Source organism: Salvelinus fontinalis, chromosome 1 (genome assembly GCF_029448725.1).
Source record: "Salvelinus fontinalis isolate EN_2023a chromosome 1, ASM2944872v1, whole genome shotgun sequence".
Classification (NCBI taxonomy): Eukaryota; Metazoa; Chordata; class Actinopteri; order Salmoniformes; family Salmonidae; genus Salvelinus; species Salvelinus fontinalis.
Window position 1 is genome coordinate 77,602,701 of NC_074665.1, and position 19,088 is coordinate 77,621,788.

The window sequence follows — 19,088 nt, forward strand, 5'->3', positions numbered from 1 at the left end:
ACATTTATCTAAAACAACAATCTCATCCCCAAAAATATTCCTATATTGAGATGTATTTGAATAGAGGATGCTCCACCCACTCACTGTTCATGGGACATTTTGAATAGGAGACTATCGGGTCCTTCTATCCGCTATCATTTTAATAATTTTCCCATTGACGTCATGATTTCCGTGCGTTCCCCTTTAATGTTGCCAAGGGTTACGGCTCACATGTCAGAACGAGGCGAATTGACGTCAATGACTGCTAGTGATTGGTCCTAAACCCGTATCCGGTGGGGCAGCGGTCCAAGGATTTGGAAAGTCGAAGGGAGAAATTTGGTACGCTTGTGGAAATAACATCCAAACCGAGTCAGTGACGAAGGGCTCGGTAAGAATTCGCGGGTTCTTGTAAGTATTTACATGCTTCGTCGTTGAAAATTGATGTCCTTGCAATTGCGGGATATGTAGCCTCCGCCTCGCATCTGTTTATGATGGAGCTCAAGATGGCGTCATTGGCAAGAGGGCTTTGCAGGCCTAAATGCCAAATAGTTAGCTAGATTTGATATCAATCAATAAATTTTTTTGCAAGCTAGCTTCGTCATTAGTATGTTTAAGTTAACTAACTAGCTAACGTACCAGTAATCTGCGACCAAACAGCGATGTGACGCGTACTAACTCTAGTAGCTAGTTAACTACGTATTAAAGGCCTAACTTAGCTAACTAGCTAGGTCTGGAATGCTGTCATCGGTTATGCTCCCTGTTTGTATTTGAAGGCAATAGCTAATATAGCTAGCTAACTAGCATCGTAGCCAACCAGCGTTTGCTTTATACTTTTACCCTTCCAACTGGTAAACGTTACTGCTCCAATCAACGTTTTTTTTTTACATCTCTTATATTATTCCAGGAGAAAGTTCATAAGCAGTAAACGCCAGAGCAATAAGCATCACTAGATAACAGGACATCCAAGAACTGTCTGAAATCCTAGTCAACATTAGCTCGGCAAGATATTTAGTTTGTTAATGCTTGATATAAATGGTTGTTTCTATCATTTGTATCCTCATGATCTGTCTTAGAGTGATGCGACTGAACAGTACAATGTAACCCTTTGGTGGAGGACTTAACTTTACCAATGCAATAGATCCTGTCTTTAGTAGTAAAGCAGCATGGCGTGCTTGCTATCTGGCCCCGTCTTTGATAATCTACTTTGTTAGATTAGGAATGACGTGGTGCTATTTACTGTTTATGATATACAGTAATCCTGACCTCTGCATTATGAAACTGATAAGAAATGTCAGATGACATCAAGCAAGGATACAGTGGGTTTACCACTTAGTAAGATCATCATATGACCACATTTCCATCAAGCATCCCTGCAACACATCTCTTCACTTTATTTTTGTCTCACATGCGCCCTCATTTTAGAAGACAATAACAACCACATTAAAAGAGCATTGTAACTCTTTCAGAAAATGATAGAAGTAACCATCCAAGTTGTCTCTCTCCATCTCTAGTTCAAAGGTCAGATTTGTTTACCAGGTCGTAGCGGAGCAGGAGCACATCGTGATGGCGTCGAGCAGTACGAGCAGTGAAGAGGAGAGGAGTCTGAGGGAGTGTGAGCTCTACGTGCAGAAACACAACATCCAGCAGTTGCTGAAGGACTGCATCGTCCAGCTGTGTACCTCCAGGCCTGACAGACCCATGGCATTCCTCAGAGAGTACTTTGAGAGGCTGGAGAAGGTGGGTAGGGTGGTGTGTATGCGTGCATCTGCGTGCGTGCATGCATGTGTACCGTCTAGCTGTGTACCCCCCTGTGGACCTGACAGGCCCTTCCATGAAAGTAGTTTTATCATTGTAGTGCCTTTTATATTGTAAAGCATTCCCCTGCCAGCTGATTGGATGTTTGTGACCTCGTGCAGGAGGAGGCCAAGCAGATCCTAAACCAGCAGAAGGCCAGCAGCCGTTCTGACTCCAGGGATGAGGAGGTGTCTCCTCCCATGAACCCCGTTGTCAAGGGTCGCCGGCGGAGAGGAGCCATCAGCGCTGAGGTCTACACAGAGGAGGACGCTGCATCCTATGTCAGAAAGGTGAGGAAACGCACGCAGGAAAAAAAGGAAATCACCTTCAAACACATGGCTCCACTAAAACAACACAGCATCAACAAAACACAGTCACTCGGACTGGCCCACAGAAGACAGTCACTCGGACTGGCCCACAGAAGACAGTCACTCGGACTGGCCCACAGAAGACAGTCACTCGGACTGGCCCACAGAAGACAGTCACTCGGACTGGCCCACAGAAGACAGTCACTCGGACTGGCCCACAGAAGACAGTCACTCGGACTGGCCCACAGAAGACAGTCACTCGGACTGGCCCACAGAAGACAGTCACTCGGACTGGCCCACAGAAGACAGTCACTCGGACTGGCCCACAGAAGACAGTCACTCGGACTGGCCCACAGAAGACAGTCACTCGGACTGGCCCACAGAACACAGTCACTCGGACTGGCCCACAGAACACAGTCACTCGGACTGGCCCATAGAACACAGTCACTCGGACTAGTCCCAGGGATGCTTGGCTTTGGATCACACTACTGTCTGTAAGCAAACGAGTGATGCGCTTTCGGCGCAATACTGGCTGTATCCATCGTTCACATAGCAACAGAATGCAGCATGCTACTGAAGAGAGAAGAGACAACCAATTTGCTAGTTACAGCATCAGCGCCTCATGAGCTGTAACCAAAAAACAACTGGCATTTGAATAGTTTGAGGTGAGGGAAAGTGTGGTGGAACAAGAATCGTTAGCATTGAGTAACGTTATCTTGCTAGCTGGATCGAATTCTCCATTAGCTAGCCAGAGAAATATTGAGCAACATTAGCCAGCTTAACTGATCAAATAATTGAGTTTATGATGTGAAAATTAGCTGACTAATAAAGTCAGACAGCTAACGTTAGCTAGCTAACGTTACAACATCAGATGAGCTAACATTAGTAACCTAACCAATTCGCTATAGTATTAACTGGTATACGACTCCTTGCCTTTTCTCAAGTTATAACACGTTAGTTGCTTACTGGATCCTGGGAATCTGTGTGAAATGTTGACTAGTTAATTTGCTAACGAACTAACTACGATCTGTGAACTAATGTTTAACCTCTACAGTATGTGGTTAATTTTCAGAAAGAGAGAATTAGGTGAAAATGAGGCGTTGCTTGTTAAACAAGTGGATTCAGGGATCAAGTGTAGCTGGAGTTGGGCCTGGCTTAAACTGGATGCCACTATAGAGGTGAAAGAAACACCACACACTTTCCCTATTTCTCACCTTTTTCAATACAGCGGATAAAAAGGGGTATGCCAGGTGTACTCTCTGCCTGAAAGAGATCAATTATGCCAACAAAGGGTATCTTGCTCTGCTGGCACATTGTAGGACATATGTCCACAGGCAGAAAATGTAATAATGTGCAGTGTAGCCCAAAGATATTGCCTTTGTTTTGTTGCACTTGACAGTAACACGTAACACGTGAGTGAAGGGGATTATTACATTTTTTTACTCAGTGAATGTTATTTTTGCACACATGTAGCCTTGTGTACTTGATTGATGTCTGCTATAAGTGGCCTCTATAATAGAGCAAAAATAGCTGCGTTTTTGTTTCATTGTATTTGTTTTTTTCCCAAGATGTTTTTTCCCCAAGTGCAATATTTATGTGTGTGTTTTCACAAGCGTTCTATTATAAAGGCTCTCATGGTCACAAGCGTTCTATTATAAAGGCTCTCATGGCTTACTGCAATATAAGTGTATTGTTTTTTCTTAAGACTTGTGTCATTTGCAGTAAAGTCTAAGCAACAAATAACATTGAATTGCTTTCTTTACCTGAGTTAGGTTCACATTAACCACTTATTTTACACACAGAGACTGATCATGTAGATCATATTCTTTGTTGTTTAATTAGTTAAAACCTGCATTTCCTCCTAGCAGGGATACATTTTTTTTTGCACTGAAACATGCAAAAAAAAAAGTCACCTTTTTGGGCCCTCACCAGTTTGCATCCCTGACTAGTCCACAAAACACAGTCGCTCGGACTAGTCCACAAAACACAGTCGCTCGGACTAGTCCACAAAACACAGTCGCTCAGACTAGTCCACAAAACACAGTCGCTCAGACTAGTCCACAAAACACAGTCGCTCAGACTAGTCCGCAAAACACAGTCGCTCAGACTAGTCCGCAAAGCACAGTCGCTCAGACTAGTCCGCAAAGCACAGTCGCTCAGACTAGTCCGCAAAGCACAGTCGCTCAGACTAGTCCGCAAAGCACAGTCGCTCAGACTAGTCCGCAAAGCACAGTCGCTCAGACTAGTCCGCAAAGCACAGTCGCTCAGACTAGTCCGCAAAGCACAGTCGCTCAGACTAGTCCGCAAAGCACAGTCGCTCAGACTAGTCCGCAAAGCACAGTCGCTCAGACTAGTCCGCAAAGCACAGTCGCTCAGACTAGTCCGCAAAGCACAGTCGCTCAGACTAGTCCGCAAAGCACAGTCGCTCAGACTAGTCCGCAAAGCACAGTCGCTCAGACTAGTCCGCAAAGCACAGTCGCTCAGACTAGTCCGCAAAGCACAGTCGCTCAGACTAGTCCGCAAAGCACAGTCGCTCAGACTAGTCCGCAAAGCACAGTCGCTCAGACTAGTCCGCAAAGCACAGTCGCTCAGACTAGTCCGCAAAGCACAGTCGCTCAGACTAGTCCGCAAAGCACAGTCGCTCAGACTAGTCCGCAAAGCACAGTCGCTCAGACTAGTCCGCAAAGCACAGTCGCTCAGACTAGTCCGCAAAGCACAGTCGCTCAGACTAGTCCGCAAAGCACAGTCGCTCAGACTAGTCCGCAAAGCACAGTCGCTCAGACTAGTCCGCAAAGCACAGTCGCTCAGACTAGTCCGCAAAGCACAGTCGCTCAGACTAGTCCGCAAAGCACAGTCGCTCAGACTAGTCCGCAAAGCACAGTCGCTCAGACTAGTCCGCAAAGCACAGTCGCTCAGACTAGTCCGCAAAGCACAGTCGCTCAGACTAGTCCGCAAAGCACAGTCGCTCAGACTAGTCCGCAAAGCACAGTCGCTCAGACTAGTCCGCAAAGCACAGTCGCTCAGACTAGTCCGCAAAGCACAGTCGCTCAGACTAGTCCGCAAAGCACAGTCGCTCAGACTAGTCCACAAAAGTGTCCTCTACTTAGTCATTTATGGGCTGGCTGGAGATCTTGTGAATAGCTTGGGTGAAATGCCTAATCTTGGATGCGTTTTGTTTTCAAGGTCATTCCTAAAGACTACAAAACAATGGCTGCCCTGGCTAAAGCTATCGAAAAGAATGTGCTTTTCTCTCACTTGGATGACAACGAGAGGAGGTATGTTAACAGGCTTTGATTTGTCTGTAAAGTTTTGTTGTCAATGAGTTTATCAATCCCACTGATCAAGTCACAAACTTTAATATTTTTACAATAGCTAAACAAATACAATCTTTATTCGCAGTGACATATTTGATGCCATGTTTTCAGTTACCTACATCGCTGGAGAGACTATCATTATGCAAGGTACAGTAGGATCTTATTTTTCTTTAGATTCAGTGGAAATTCAATTAGACCTGAATGTCTTTTTATTCCAGAGAAAATATGAACAATATCCTCTCTTCCCTGTCAGGTGATGAGGGGGATAATTTCTACGTCATCGACCAAGGAGAGACGGATGTACGTCTCTTTGATGTATTTTAGGAACCAACAACACTCTTTTTGCTTTTGCACAATGACTCTCTCGTGTTAACACACACACAAGCGTTCCATTTAAAATTTTTTTTTTAAAGACAGGCCCCCAAGTTGAAAGCTTGTCTTGTCCCCCCCCCCCCCGGAATATGACAGGCTTACTTTTGCAACTCTTTTTATATGTTATTTTTTGTCATCTGTTACTTGGTTATTCAGATTCCTGTTATCTAATACCTTAGCATGCCTACTCTCATAGAAATAGGATTCTAATTAGATGGCCAAACCTAATTATTTCTACACAATACAAGAAACGACATAGACATAGAAACGACATAGACATAGGCAGAAACGACAACATCTAATAGAGACAGTATTTTACTAACCTTACCTGGTCTAAATGTCTAAACACCCCCCCACACCTTCCTGCCAGGTGTATGTCAACAATGAGTGGGTGACCAATATCGGGGAGGGGGGCAGCTTTGGAGAGTTGGCCCTGATATACGGGACCCCCAGGGCTGCCACCGTCCGAGCCAAGACCAACGTCAAACTGTGGGGCATCGACAGAGACAGCTACAGGAGGATACTCATGGTGAGCCTCGCCCTGCTCTGCTATGACACTTCACCTGACTGACCCTATTTGTTGATTTACCTTCAATACTTTTGGAATAATTAACGATGAGTAGGGACAGGTGGAATTGCTATGATTTTTATAACTGCTGGATTTAATGAATTGAATATACAGACAACCAATGGTCCCTCTAAGCTGCATGCGCGCAGTAGCCCAGAGACTGTCGGCACAGCTCCCCCGGGACTGCCGTGCAGAAATATCAGCCCACAGAGAGAAGCACTAGATTGAACTTCTCTCAACTTTCTAGAGCAGCGGTCACGTCAATCTCCAAGGCATTCCTAGTTGATCGGCAAACATTTCTGTTAAAAACCCAATGATAAAGCCGTATGTTGATATTTAAAAAAAATTGTCTGGCTGTTGGCGGAAAGTGCACCTGATTCAGCTGTCCTATGCGCCGGGTAGGCCAACTGTTGCCATTTTGAACCATTTCATGTGTCTGAAGATACAAACTCTGCCTTACCAGCGTGCCTTGAGAGCAAATCAAATGCACGAAAGGTCTACCGCTGGCCAATCGGATGGCTCAGATTACAGTGTCTGCAGTAACATAGCGGGCATAAAAGAAAGCTACAGCAAATTTTATTCTGAGATTTCTAAATGTTTAAAACCATGGCTAGAGAGAGACTGTCAACAAGTACAGCAAAGAGATGCTGTTTTTATGAGTGAGTTGATGTTAAATTCTTACTCTGTACTGTCAACACTTTGTATTCAACACTTTTATAAGCCATAAAATGCACGTTCTTCCTATTTCCACTCAGTGCTACAACAAGCACTGCAGCAGTAATGAATGAGTAGGAAAGTAGATGGGCTTATGCTGTTATTATTAGCGTCTTCGGTATTATTTAATATTAAATCATATTTCACTTTTCTCATAGGAAAAACAACATGAATTTGTGCATAAGGCAGAAATAATGCGGTGTGACTCAAGTTGTGCCATCAGCTGGAAGACAGTGACCCTTTTTGGTCAGTGTCAGTGGAGGAAAGGGAGAATGGAGGGATGTTGAGATGCAGACCCTCAGTCTGCTGCTCTCTTCCTCTGCTGAGACTGACCATCAGATGCAGGCACCATCAGCCCAGTAATAAAAAGCAAATAATTTTAAATGTGAAGCACAGCTGAGTGAGCATACAAGTAATACAACAACGGATCTATTACTGGTGTGGTCATATAGCCTACCTCAAATTTTGAAATATAATACCAAAAAATTGCCCAAACAACAATGCATTGGCAATTCAAGCAAAGCTAATATGCGGTTATATTGTATTGGGCCTATAGCATACTGAGCAACCTCATTGCTACAGTACTGTTTATAATTGGTTAATGTTGAATAGGGTTATGTTTTTTTCGTCACGTTAAAAACATCTGAGCGTGCATTTTGACTCAGTGATCTTGACTCAGAAAAGGTTGGTTTACCACTGTTCTACAGTTTTCCCTGCTAACACTATCAATGTTTCCCTTTACTGTGGCAATTGTGATTCGAATCAATGCATTATTAGCCATTTTCAATGCAACATAATAAACTATGCAAGAGATTTAGTTGTAGGCGGAACGCATCTGAGTAGGTTTCTATTGCATTGACACACACGACTCAGCCCGTACTTTACACAGACCGGTGTGGCATAACCAATCATAGCTGCAGTAGGTCTATATGCAAATAGACCGTTGCAGTATATGGATTTGTGCCATATTTGAACTGGACTGTGTTTACAGCATGAGCGGTCGTGAGTATGTACGCTTGTTTTGAGATCAAAGCGAGAGCTGCGTGTAGCCACGTGTGCACATTTTCTTCATATCCGTTGCTAGTTAGTGAGTTATTAGCCCAGTTATAGATCATTTGTAGTCAGTAATAGTGGAGTGATTGCTTCCTACAAGAGCACAAAACGTGTACATTTCTAGACCTCTTTGAAAAGCGAGTCAAGAAAAGAGCTTTATTTGTATTTTTTGTAAATGGGCAGTGTTGTATTTTGACACCGGGTTGAATGAGCTAAGTAGCTAATAGGCAGAGGGTAGCATAATTTGTCTGATTCTCTGTAATAATGGTATGGGAATAATAATGCATTTTGTAAAGTGGTTTCTTTCATCAAGCAAAACAACAGTATTTCAGTCACTTCCATTTCTGAAGGACAAGTGCATAAACAGGTTAATGTCAATGCCTGCATGTTTCTTTTCTAAAGTCTCACGGAATGTAGGCCTACATTGAACACCACACATTGGCTGCTACTGTTTGCAAAATGATAGAACAGCTTTTTCCATGTTGAAATGCTATGGCATGCATTTTCTCTTGTTTTTGATTGTAGGCCACTCTGGTAGGTCTACTGTACATTATGATCAAATAGCCTACCTGGCCACTGTTAACTGTAGTTCAAAGGGTGTACAGCCTTAGTGTTCACTGTAAACACGTGCTGGAAGTTGTACAGAATTTTCACTACCGTTAAGTTTTCGCTCAGCAGACCTGAAATTTGCTCAGTGCCGTAAAAAATTGGAGGGAACATTGGAGACAACTACAAAAGATTAGCCCTATGAGCAGCAGATACATGATGGCGTTTGAAGGCTTACAACAAACGTCAGAACTCGGGAATAAACATTAGGATTGTTGTTGTTTACAGGGCAGCACTTTGAGGAAGAGGAAGATGTACGAGGAGTTCCTCAGCAAAGTCTCCATCTTAGGTAAGGCTCACTGTTTCTTCTCATCTTTGACTTTTCCCCTGTAATAATAATGATTATAGCAACTTGCATACAGTGGCTTTCAAGATGCTGTTCATTGCCGGAGGGGTTAATAACCCTTCCTTTACCACCTAGCTGTACTGTACAGTTGTTTCCTTTTGGTTCAGTATTGTGATGTTACATCTTGTGACTCCACCCCCTCAGAGTCTCTGGACAAATGGGAGCGTCTGACGGTGGCTGACTCTCTGGAGCCGGTGCAGTTTGATGACGGACAGAAGATCGTGGTGCAGGGAGAGCCTGGCGACGAGTTCTTCATCATACTGGAGGTATGCACATCACACTAAAGTACCTCCCCGTTTCACTCTGTTTCAACACCTTTTCTCCCTACTGAACACTACCCTGATGTTGGTGTTCTGTAGGGTTCTGCAGCTGTGTTGCAGCGTCGCTCTGAGAACGAGGAGTTTGTGGAAGTTGGGAGGTTACAACCGTCTGACTACTTTGGTAAGAAGAACCTCCTCAGGCATCAAGTTTCTTTCTAGATTAATTTGTTTATATATGCACTATTTAATCCTGAATCTCACATTTTAAGGTGGTATGATAAATAAGCACAAAGCTCTAACCTGAGTTGTGAAGCCTCTCACATATGGAGGTTATATTTAAATTAACCAGATTTGTGAAGCCTGTTTTGTATTGAACATGTACTCCGTTCCTCCAGGTGAGATTGCCCTGCTGATGAACCGTCCCCGTGCTGCCACTGTGGTCGCCCGCGGTCCTCTGAAGTGTGTGAAGCTGGACCGACCGCGGTTTGAGCGTGTCCTGGGACCCTGCTCGGACATTCTCAAACGCAACATCCAACAGTACAACAGCTTCGTGTCACTGTCTGTCTGAGGGGTTTTCCCACCTCCTGTACCCCCTAATCCTCTTTGTAACCCCAGAACACCCCCTGTACCCCCTAATCCTCTTTGTAACCCCAGAACACCTCCTGTACCCCCTAATCCCCTTTGTAACCCCAGAACACCCCCTGTACCCCCTAATCCCCTTTGTAACCCCAGAACACCTCCTGTACCCCCTAATCCCCTTTGTAACCCCAGAACACCTCCTGTACCCCCTAATCCCCTTTGTAACCCCATAACACACCCCACCCCCTAATCCCCTATAACACCATAACACATCCCCTACCCCTGTACCCACCCCCTAATCCCTTATGTAACCCCATAACACATCCCCTACCCCTGTACCCACCCCCTAATCCCGGATGTAACCACAACGCCTCCCCTACCCCTGTACCCACCCCCTAATCCCCTATGTAACCCCATAACACATCCCCTACCCCTGTACCCAACCCCTAATCCCGGATGTAACCCCATAACGCATCCCCTACCCCTGTACCCACCCCCTAATCCCGGATGTAACCCCATAACGCATCCCCTACCCCTAATCCCGGATGTAACCCCATAACGCATCCCCTACCCCTAATCCCGGATGTAACCCCATAACGCATCCCCTACCCCTAATCCCGGATGTAACCCCATAACGCATCCCCTACCCCTAATCCCGGATGTAACCCCATAACGCATCCCCTACCCCTAATCCCGGATGTAACCCCATAACGCATCCCCTACCCCTAATCCCGGATGTAACCCCATAACGCATCCCCTACCCCTGTACCCACCCCCTAATCCCGGATGTAACCCCATAACGCATCCCCTACCCCTGTACCCACCCCCTAATCCCGGATGTAACCCCATAACGCATCCCCTACCCCTGTACCCACCCCCTAATCCCGGATGTAACCCCATAACACATCCCCTACCCCTGTACCCACCCCCTAATCCCGGATATAACCCCATAACACATCCCATACCCCTGTACCCACCCCCTAATCCCGGATGTAACCCCATAACACATCCCCTACCCCTGTACCCACCCCCTAATCCCGGATGTAACCCCATAACACATCCCCTACCCCTGTACCCACCCCCTAATCCCGGATGTAACCCCATAACACATCCCCTACCCCTGTACCCACCCCCTAATCCCGGATGTAACCCCATAACACATCCCCTACCCCTGTACCCACCCCCTAATCCCGGATGTAACCCCATAACACATCCCCTACCCCTGTACCCACCCCCTAATCCCGGATGTAACCCCATAACACATCCCCTACCCCTGTACCCACCCCCTAATCCCGGATGTAACCCCATAACGCCTCCTCTTTTAGAACCAGGGTCCACCAATGCGATTTTGCTTCAATGTCACTTAAAATGATCTTCCATTTGCTTTGACTTTTTTTTTTACTCATCTAAATGTTACGCTACCCATCACCTAGCTATTATAGTCACCTATAGGAGCACAGTTATGTTACAGTTTAAATGTACCAAATTCATATGGTATGCTTTCACTGCATTCACTGAAATCTAGAATTGTTTTCCTCTAGTTTAAACACGAGCAGTGATTAGTAGGGGATTGGCCGAGGTTAGGACAGGCCATTGATAAGATGGGACAATCAAACGTAACATGGTGAAGTAACAGTCCATGCTGAATATTGTTCAGATATTTTTAACTAGTTCGATTCCAATAAAAATGTGTCAATGTTGACATCCTTACAAAATAATTCATAAAATTGTACTTTTTAGAATTAGAAGAATGCTGGGAGCATAATGATTGCATCTAATTTCTTACGTAGCTTCCATGCAATGATAATCAATGGTTATCCTCCATTGTTACTGTACATTAAATCGCAGACATTTTCACATTTTCTCATTGTTTCCATTGATTGGTCCATCAATCCAATTCACTGTTATTTTATCTAGTTTGAGAGTTTGTACAACTGAATGCAACCAGAAAGTTTTCTGTTGGACAGCTACCAAACTAGTGCTAAATGTTAGTAATTGTTTTGCACTACTCGGAACGCATAGAAGATTCTTATTATGTCAGAAGCAGTGGAACTCAAAACAGGAAGTATCACCATGTTAACACACCTCTGATTTGTTGGTACATTATTGGCTACAATAGGGGGGGAAAGATTATTAAATGGTTTTCAGTATTCAGCATTTTTCAGTATACACCAAATAACTTAATCGCTATGTTTTTAAACAGAATTATTATTGTAGTTATGACAATTAAAGTTATTGTTATCTTTATTGACTGAACAAACTAATGTTATGGCTATGGTTTGGAAAGATGGTAAAGTTAAGTATGTTTAAATGTCTTTTTGTAAATGCTTATTTTTCCATAAATTCTATTTTAGGTGTTCAGTGTAAATAAATGCTTATTCTTGTCAACCGAAAAAACAGTATGTGACAGTCATGGGTTAACCTCTTAAAAGTAGGCGAAAGGGCTTTTAAAGTAAATAACATAAATCTGAATTGTAGATGGTTTTAAGACTTAATTATTTATGTATTTGAGCGCAAAAGTTAAAAAGCGTAAGAAAGCATCCCAACTGTGGTAATTCAGACATCAGATTAAATTGTCATGAGTTTTACGATTATATCTTTATTTTAAAGCAGCTTCGCTGTTAAAGCATAGTGAAAATTATTTTAATGTGTTTTTGAAACAATCTGTTATCTACTCTATGCCTACCTACAACATAGTGTAAAGTAATGAAATGGTATTCTCAAACTGCCCCTGTCGATCAAACAACAGTTGGTCATTCACTACCAGCTTCACCCCTTGAATCTTAAGAACACATGTCATTAGCTATTTTTCTTCTAACTCCTGCAGAAATCTATAGTCTAAGTTGTATTCCTGTTCATTCCTGCCTCACAGCTTGCACCACACCCCTTTCTAACAGAAAGGACCCTTACATACAGTAATGCTTTTACCCCTTTCTGAGATATTGTCTTTGTTTAGGCTCTTTCATGTTTCCAATTTTAATCTTATGTACAAAACAGTATGGCTGGCTGGATGGATGGACTTGTGTAACCGTATGTATGTTCAAAACCAATCAACATGATACTGAGTCGATTGCAGTGTTGCCTACTTGGTCCAAAACTTTTGTATTGCTTTCAGATTGTTGATGTTCTGGAATATTGCAGGTGTCTATTTGCAGTTCACAACCCACCAGTGGTTTGCTGGTGTTTCTTCACATAAAAGTACTGATATGGTAAAACACATCACAAGATTAATGCTCACTAGTAGGCACACTGCAATCCACCTGGTTTGCCTTAGCTTATGTAACCTGGGCGTAGACACTCCTGCTAGCCTGACCTTCAGCAAGTTTGCGGGGCCTGCAGCAGGCTCTGAGAGCTGCAGGTCATCTGAGGACCATTCTTTTTCTATTCTACCCAATGAGTGTACTCTGTTTGACTTCCTGTATGTGCAAAGACGTTTATCCTTTTGGTATAGATTGTTCCAGATGGCAGTTTAAGCAATAAAAAGGTAAAATTACCTGTGAGTCTTGTACGTCTTTACTTTGTCTGAATATGTCTATACTATAATAATGGCGAAATAGTCCCAATTGGAAGACAGTGACTATCCTGTAGTAAATAAGGTGCAATATCATCTTTGAACTCTGGAGGGCAGTGCCTCTTAAGTCTTCAGTGCTTTCTTTAAGGTTAAGGTCACTTTATTGGTCGATTGCCCACAAGGTCCAACTGAAATTTGAGCTAACCCCTCAAAGACACAAACATACAGGTTTTGGAGAGGTGTGGGGGGCTGGCATACTGGATGCCCAGCAGCTGTTGTGGGGGGTTAAGTGCCTTGCTCAAGGGCACAACAGCAGGTAATGGCATCTAGGATTTAATACCAGCAACCACTTTCTGCCAGATTTTGCCCATTAGTCACTACACCCACATATAAACTGACAGGACAGGTGAAGGAAAATCCCCTGGAGGGCCTCACATTCTGTTTTGTTTCAGTGCATATGAAGGAAGGAGATAAAGGAAACCCCTTCAGACTGTTGGTGGATTATTCAAACTGTTGGTGGATTACTGTTTTGTAAGAATATTCTTTTGAACAATTACCAAGCATGATGGTGTGAGCAATGACCACAAAAAGGCTTGAAATAGGTTGAATGAAACTGACACACACTTCATCAGAAAGCTTATAAAGTTGGTAAACCCAGAACCCACTCCTGCATGTAATTAAGATCAGTCACTGAGCCTTTGTTGTTGCTGACACCTTATAAAACTGGCTAACATAGGCTCCCTTCAGTAGTGTTGGGCAGAAGCCAAACTTCATTTGGCATGATTTAACATAGGCTCTTTAAAATAGTTGTGGTTATTCTCCCTCTCATCAAAAACATCAGGATGCATTGGGTTTGTGGTCAGGACAGTAATGAGAGCAGCACAGAGCAAAAGGTCCAGACACGTTGTGATGAAATGGCATCCAACAGAACGTTGTTTGAAGACAAAGCTTTGTTTCAGACTAGTTAGAACAAAGTATAGCTGGTGGTGATATGATAAGCTGCATGTCCACATACAGTACTGTAGCTGTGATGAGGAGTATCTATGTCAGGGTGTGTTATGGTTGGGTTGGTGTTGTGAAACCACTTAAAGGGCTGACAAACACAACGAAAGAGACAGACGCATCCTGATGAGACAGACAGACAGATACCTCCTGTTGAGGCAGAAAGACAGAACGTCATATGGACACTCCTGATGAGACAGAAAGACAGACACACACCTCCTGACGAGACAGACGGACACCTCCTGTTTAGACAGACAAAAAGACATACAGACACCTCCCGATGAGACAGACAGACAGGGATTAGATGCTGTCTGTCTCCCCCACCCCTCATCCCCTCTCAGTCACAACCTCTTTTAAATAGCTTTCTCTCTCTTCCCCCCCAAAGATGACGTCTTGTTTGTACTCCAAGGTGCCCGGTGACATACAGGTGACCACATAGCCCAAGGACACAGGAGACATTTTGACAGTGCAGGAAAGCAGTGCTGCTGTCTATTGACAAAACAGGCTGTATCATTTCAAACGTTGGACTTGAAAGACTTGCAGTTGTGCTGTGTGGGTAAAATCACTGTGGAAGCCAAGCCAGTAAAAAAGCTATATTCAAATCAAATCAAATGTTGTTTGTCACACTCACCGAATATAACAGGTGTAGACCTTACTGTGAAATGCTTACTTACATGCCCTTGATCCACAGTTCGAGAAATAAAGTTAAGAAAATATTTACTAAATAAACACAATAAAATAACAATAACGAGGCTATATACAAGGGGTACCGGTACTGAGTCAATCTGCGGGGGTACAGGTTAGTCGAGGTCATTTGTACATGTAGGTAGGGGTAAACCTATGATGCGATAATTGCATTGTTTGCTCTATAACCCTATTACTCTATTACTAAACAACTACTGGTTTTGAGTTACTGCATGTCAGCACAAAGACAACGGTAGCACTGCCTCTATTCCAGCACCAATTCCATATTAAACATTTAAACATAATCAAATCAACAAGGCTATATATGCTTAGTTTAATACATTGAAAACAAACAAAGATGCCAAAAACAATTTTGTCCAATCAATATGGCTAAATATCATGTGGCTGTCCATGGTACTGATTTCTGTCTGTGTGTGTGTGCTTGCGTGGGGACTCACTACTTATAGATTAGTTGAACGCCAATGCCGTCCTCCTCTCTTTCATGTTGGCAGAACAATCTATGGTTTTGTACTTTTTATTTTCATAGGCTGCCTAGCTAAAATGCTTGCTAGCCTAACTTCCTCGCATGGGTAGCAATGAAGCGGTTAAGTTAGCTAGCTAGTTAATGTGAGCCTACTAGGCTCCATCTAGGCTAAATATTGAACTTCAATCGTCTCAGGCTAGTGGCACAATATATGGATCTATGGTGAGATCGGAATTGCCGTCATAACCATTGGCCTGTAGAGAGAATTGCCATCACAAGTCCAAATTCCATTCATGGCTTGTCAAAGGGCCGATTTAGCAAGCTAGCTACTGCAGGACATCAACACAAGCAGACCAGAAACAGACACACTTTTCTGACAGTGAAGTTTTGCTCAGGATGTGATTTGATTGGTGTGAAGCCAAATCCAAACTGGCCTCCCTTGGAGGCGTTTTGCTGCAGCAGTACAACCCACAGTTGAGCTCAGCTCAATGCTGATTGGCTAATTATGTTATACTTTTTTATCAAGGGAGGCCAAATCCTTATTGACATCAATCAATCAAACCCTACGGCGGGAACATGTCATACTCTTTTGGTCCAGACAGCATCAGATACATGGGCTACACATACTGAGACAGAGGGGCGCTATTTCCCTCACTCAGAATATTTCTCCGGTGAGATTCAGACACTTGCGAATTGACGGAAAATTATGAAAATAGAGAGACAAAAGATACAGTATTTTATACATATATATATGTATTTTCAAATTTTTGGAGAAGCCTGTCTTCCCTTGGCATCCATGAATTCACACCACTGAAAACTAATGCAGAATGTATTACTCTGACTGCTTCCTGCTTTACAGGACAGGTTCACCTGCCATTATGATCCTCAGGCTGTCCTTAGTCTATAGTTACCTTCCCTTGCAGGACTTGGGGATACGTCCAAAATGCCACCCTAATCCTCTATTATTGTGCACTTCTCCGTTTGGATTCCTTAGTAACCTTAATTACTTCTCCTTGTTGGGCGTAGCCACTGGTTTGACAGACTCAGGCATGACGGAGGTATCAACAAAGTCTGTGGTGATCACCTGAGCCTCTCCCAGCCTGCGGACACACCTGTGGACTGTCTTCAGGACGCGCTGCAGCCGGCGGTCCAGGGCCTGCAGGTGGGGCTCAGCGAGGACCGGCTGCAGTGCGTCTCCTCCCAGGGACTCCCTCATCACGTCACTGAGCCTGTAGTGGTCCTGTGAGAGGAGCTGCAGCCGCAGCAACGTGGAACGCTTTATACTGAGAGGTGAAGAGGGGCGGGAGAGGGGGTAGAGGGGGAGAGAGAGTGCGGGAGAGATGGGCAGAGAGTGAGACTTGACTCGACAGTTGCCATGCCAAATGTTTTCAATTAAGGTTAAATATTGGTGTTAGTTCATCTGTATTAGTGACTAGTGTATGCGCTCCATATTTACATGCAGCACTGTGACAGTGGAGCCAGTATGGACATCTCATCATGAGAATGCTTCCCAAACCTGAAACACAGGAAGTGATGTCATCATAAGGGAACAACAAATATTCCATTGTACAATGACTGAAGTTATATAACAACTCTAGTACCCACCCTTTGGCGTTGTCAAAGTGAAGAAGGAAACCTTCATCGCCAAACTTAGTGAAGATCTCATAATGGTGCCTGTCCATGTTACCTGAGGGAATGTGCCAAGAACAAATGTTCACTCACATAGGACTACAGAGAAAAGTAGAGCACTGCATAGGTAATAGGGTGTCATATGGGATGAGGACAGGGGTCCATCAGGGGTGATGGGTGGTAGTACATACCAATGAGGAAGTCAAAGATGGCCATATCTATGATGTTGAGCAGCCTGTTCCCTGAGTTGTAGGGATACAGACGCTTTATGGTGTCACAGTAGAAGGGGTTCACCTCCCACCTGGTAGAGACAGACAGATTATAACAAGATATTATAAGATATTATAACAAGATATGAATTGTAACAAGAAATGAATGTTCTGTCTGCCATATTGACTTATCATAAATTAACTTTCAAAATGGAAATGAGATGCTCCAAAATGGCAAATGGGAAGAGATGTGTAGGTCTCGGGGTTACAGTCTCAGGGTTACGGTCTCAGGGTTAAGGTCTCAGGGTTAAGGTCTCAGGGTTACGGTCTCAGGGTTACGGTCTCAGGGTTACGGTCTCAGGGTTACGGTCTCAGGGTTAAGGTCTCAGGGTTAAGGTCTCAGGGTTACGGTCTCAGGGTTACGGTCTCAGGGTTACGGACTCAGGGTTAAGGTCTCAGGGTTACGGTCTCAGGGTTAAGGTCTCAGGGTTACGGTCTCAGGGTTACGGTCTCAGGGTTACGGGCTCAGGGTTACGGTCTCAGGGTTAAGGTCTCAGGGTTACGGTCTCAGGGTTAAGGTCTCAGGGTTACGGTCTCAGGGATACGGTCTCAGGGTTACGGTCTCAGGGTTAAGGTCTCAGGGTTACGGTCTCAGGGTTACGGTCTCAGGGTTACGGTCTCAGGGTTAAGGTCTCAGGGTTACGGTCTCAGGGTTACGGTCTCAGGGTTACAGTCTCAGGGTTACAGTCTCAGGGTTACAGTCTCAGGGTTAAGGTCTCAGTGTTACGGTCTCAGGGTTACGGTCTCAGGGTTACAGTCTCAGGGTTACAGTCTCAGGGTTAAGGTCTCAGGGTTAAGGTCTCAGTGTTACGGTCTCAGGGTTACGGTCTCAGGGTTAAGATCTCAGGGTTAAGGTCTCAGGGTTACGGTCTCAGGGTTACGGTCTCAGGGTTAAGATCTCAGGGTTAAGGTCTCAGGTCTCAGGGTTACGGTCTCAGGTCTCAGGGTTACGGTCTCAGGTCTCAGGGTTAAGGTCTCAGGGGTAAGGTGTCAGGGTTAAGGTCTCAGGGTTATGGTCTCAGGTCTCAGGGTTAAGGTGTCAGGTCTCAGGGTTAAGGTCTCAGGGTTACGGTCTCAGGTCTCAGGGTTAAGGGTTGTATGCTTACTCCTCCCTGCCAGTGAAGGTGTATGATCGTATCCAGGGGTTGGGGAGGGAGATACGAGGGGCAATGCTGAGACCGGGGAGGTAGGCTGACATGGAGCCCTCCAGCAGGTCAGGGCTCCCACACACTGCATACTCAGTCTTACACACGTACAGACACTTGGCAAAGAAACATGTGTTGTTTGCTGTTTGAAAGAGAATAGACATAGATATAGATTGGTTTAAACCAGCAGTACGCCGATTTCATCATCGCCATTTAATCATAGACTGATTATTTAAGACCTAGGTAGCAGGGTAATGCCTACCTGAAGGGGTAATGCCTACCTGGAGAGGTAAAGAACACACTCCTTAGGTCCTCGTTGTGAGTGGTCAGGAGAATCTCCCCCGTCACGTTCACCAGCCTGCCCACCACTGGCGGTACCCTCCGGAAGTCCAGGATTCTAGAAAAGAGAAAGACAAGAGTTCCATTCTGATGAACATAAACTCATACATCTTCTACGACTCACAGTTCTAG

General features: G+C 44.4%; 2 protein-coding genes across 3 annotated transcripts in view; one reads left to right on the plus strand and one right to left on the minus strand.

The window, feature by feature from the left end:
• Positions 1 to 229: 229 nt before the first annotated feature.
• LOC129822250 (cAMP-dependent protein kinase type I-alpha regulatory subunit) lies at positions 230 to 13,386 on the plus strand. Of its 2 annotated transcripts, none has more exons than XM_055881544.1 (11): positions 230 to 387; positions 1,516 to 1,716; positions 1,896 to 2,063; positions 5,265 to 5,356; positions 5,481 to 5,542; positions 5,649 to 5,695; positions 6,138 to 6,296; positions 8,937 to 8,997; positions 9,199 to 9,320; positions 9,414 to 9,495; positions 9,710 to 13,386. In XM_055881544.1, exons 2-11 carry the CDS (start codon positions 1,543 to 1,545, stop codon positions 9,880 to 9,882), a joined length of 1,140 nt encoding a protein of 379 aa, XP_055737519.1. In that variant the 5' UTR covers positions 230 to 387; positions 1,516 to 1,542; the 3' UTR covers positions 9,883 to 13,386. The 2 variants fall into 2 exon arrangements, with proteins under 2 accessions (XP_055737519.1, XP_055736744.1); XM_055880769.1 differs by having other exon boundaries at positions 231 to 387; positions 1,491 to 1,716.
• A 2,019-nt stretch (positions 13,387 to 15,405) lies between these two features.
• LOC129813334 (pseudokinase FAM20A-like) overlaps positions 15,406 to 19,088 on the minus strand; it is a 38,764-nt gene continuing 35,081 nt past the window's right edge. Inside the window, exons 6-11 of the mRNA XM_055866000.1 lie at positions 18,899 to 19,014; positions 18,579 to 18,759; positions 17,395 to 17,504; positions 17,180 to 17,261; positions 17,031 to 17,090; positions 15,406 to 16,857 (exon numbers count right to left, since the gene is read on the minus strand). Coding sequence (XP_055721975.1) covers positions 16,578 to 16,857; positions 17,031 to 17,090; positions 17,180 to 17,261; positions 17,395 to 17,504; positions 18,579 to 18,759; positions 18,899 to 19,014 — 829 coding nt within the window. The 3' untranslated portion in view covers positions 15,406 to 16,577. The remainder of the gene's footprint in view (positions 16,858 to 17,030; positions 17,091 to 17,179; positions 17,262 to 17,394; positions 17,505 to 18,578; positions 18,760 to 18,898; positions 19,015 to 19,088) is intronic.

Excerpts from the sequence above, each read along its gene's own strand:
- LOC129822250 (XM_055881544.1), top strand. The coding sequence starts at position 1,543 with ATGGCGTCGAGCAGTACGAGCAGTGAAGAGGAGAGGAGTCTGAGGGAG. Across the intron at positions 2,064-5,264 it reads CTGCATCCTATGTCAGAAAG|GTCATTCCTAAAGACTACAA; the intron begins GTGAGGAAACGC and ends TTTGTTTTCAAG. Across the intron at positions 9,321-9,413 it reads AGTTCTTCATCATACTGGAG|GGTTCTGCAGCTGTGTTGCA; the intron begins GTATGCACATCA and ends GGTGTTCTGTAG.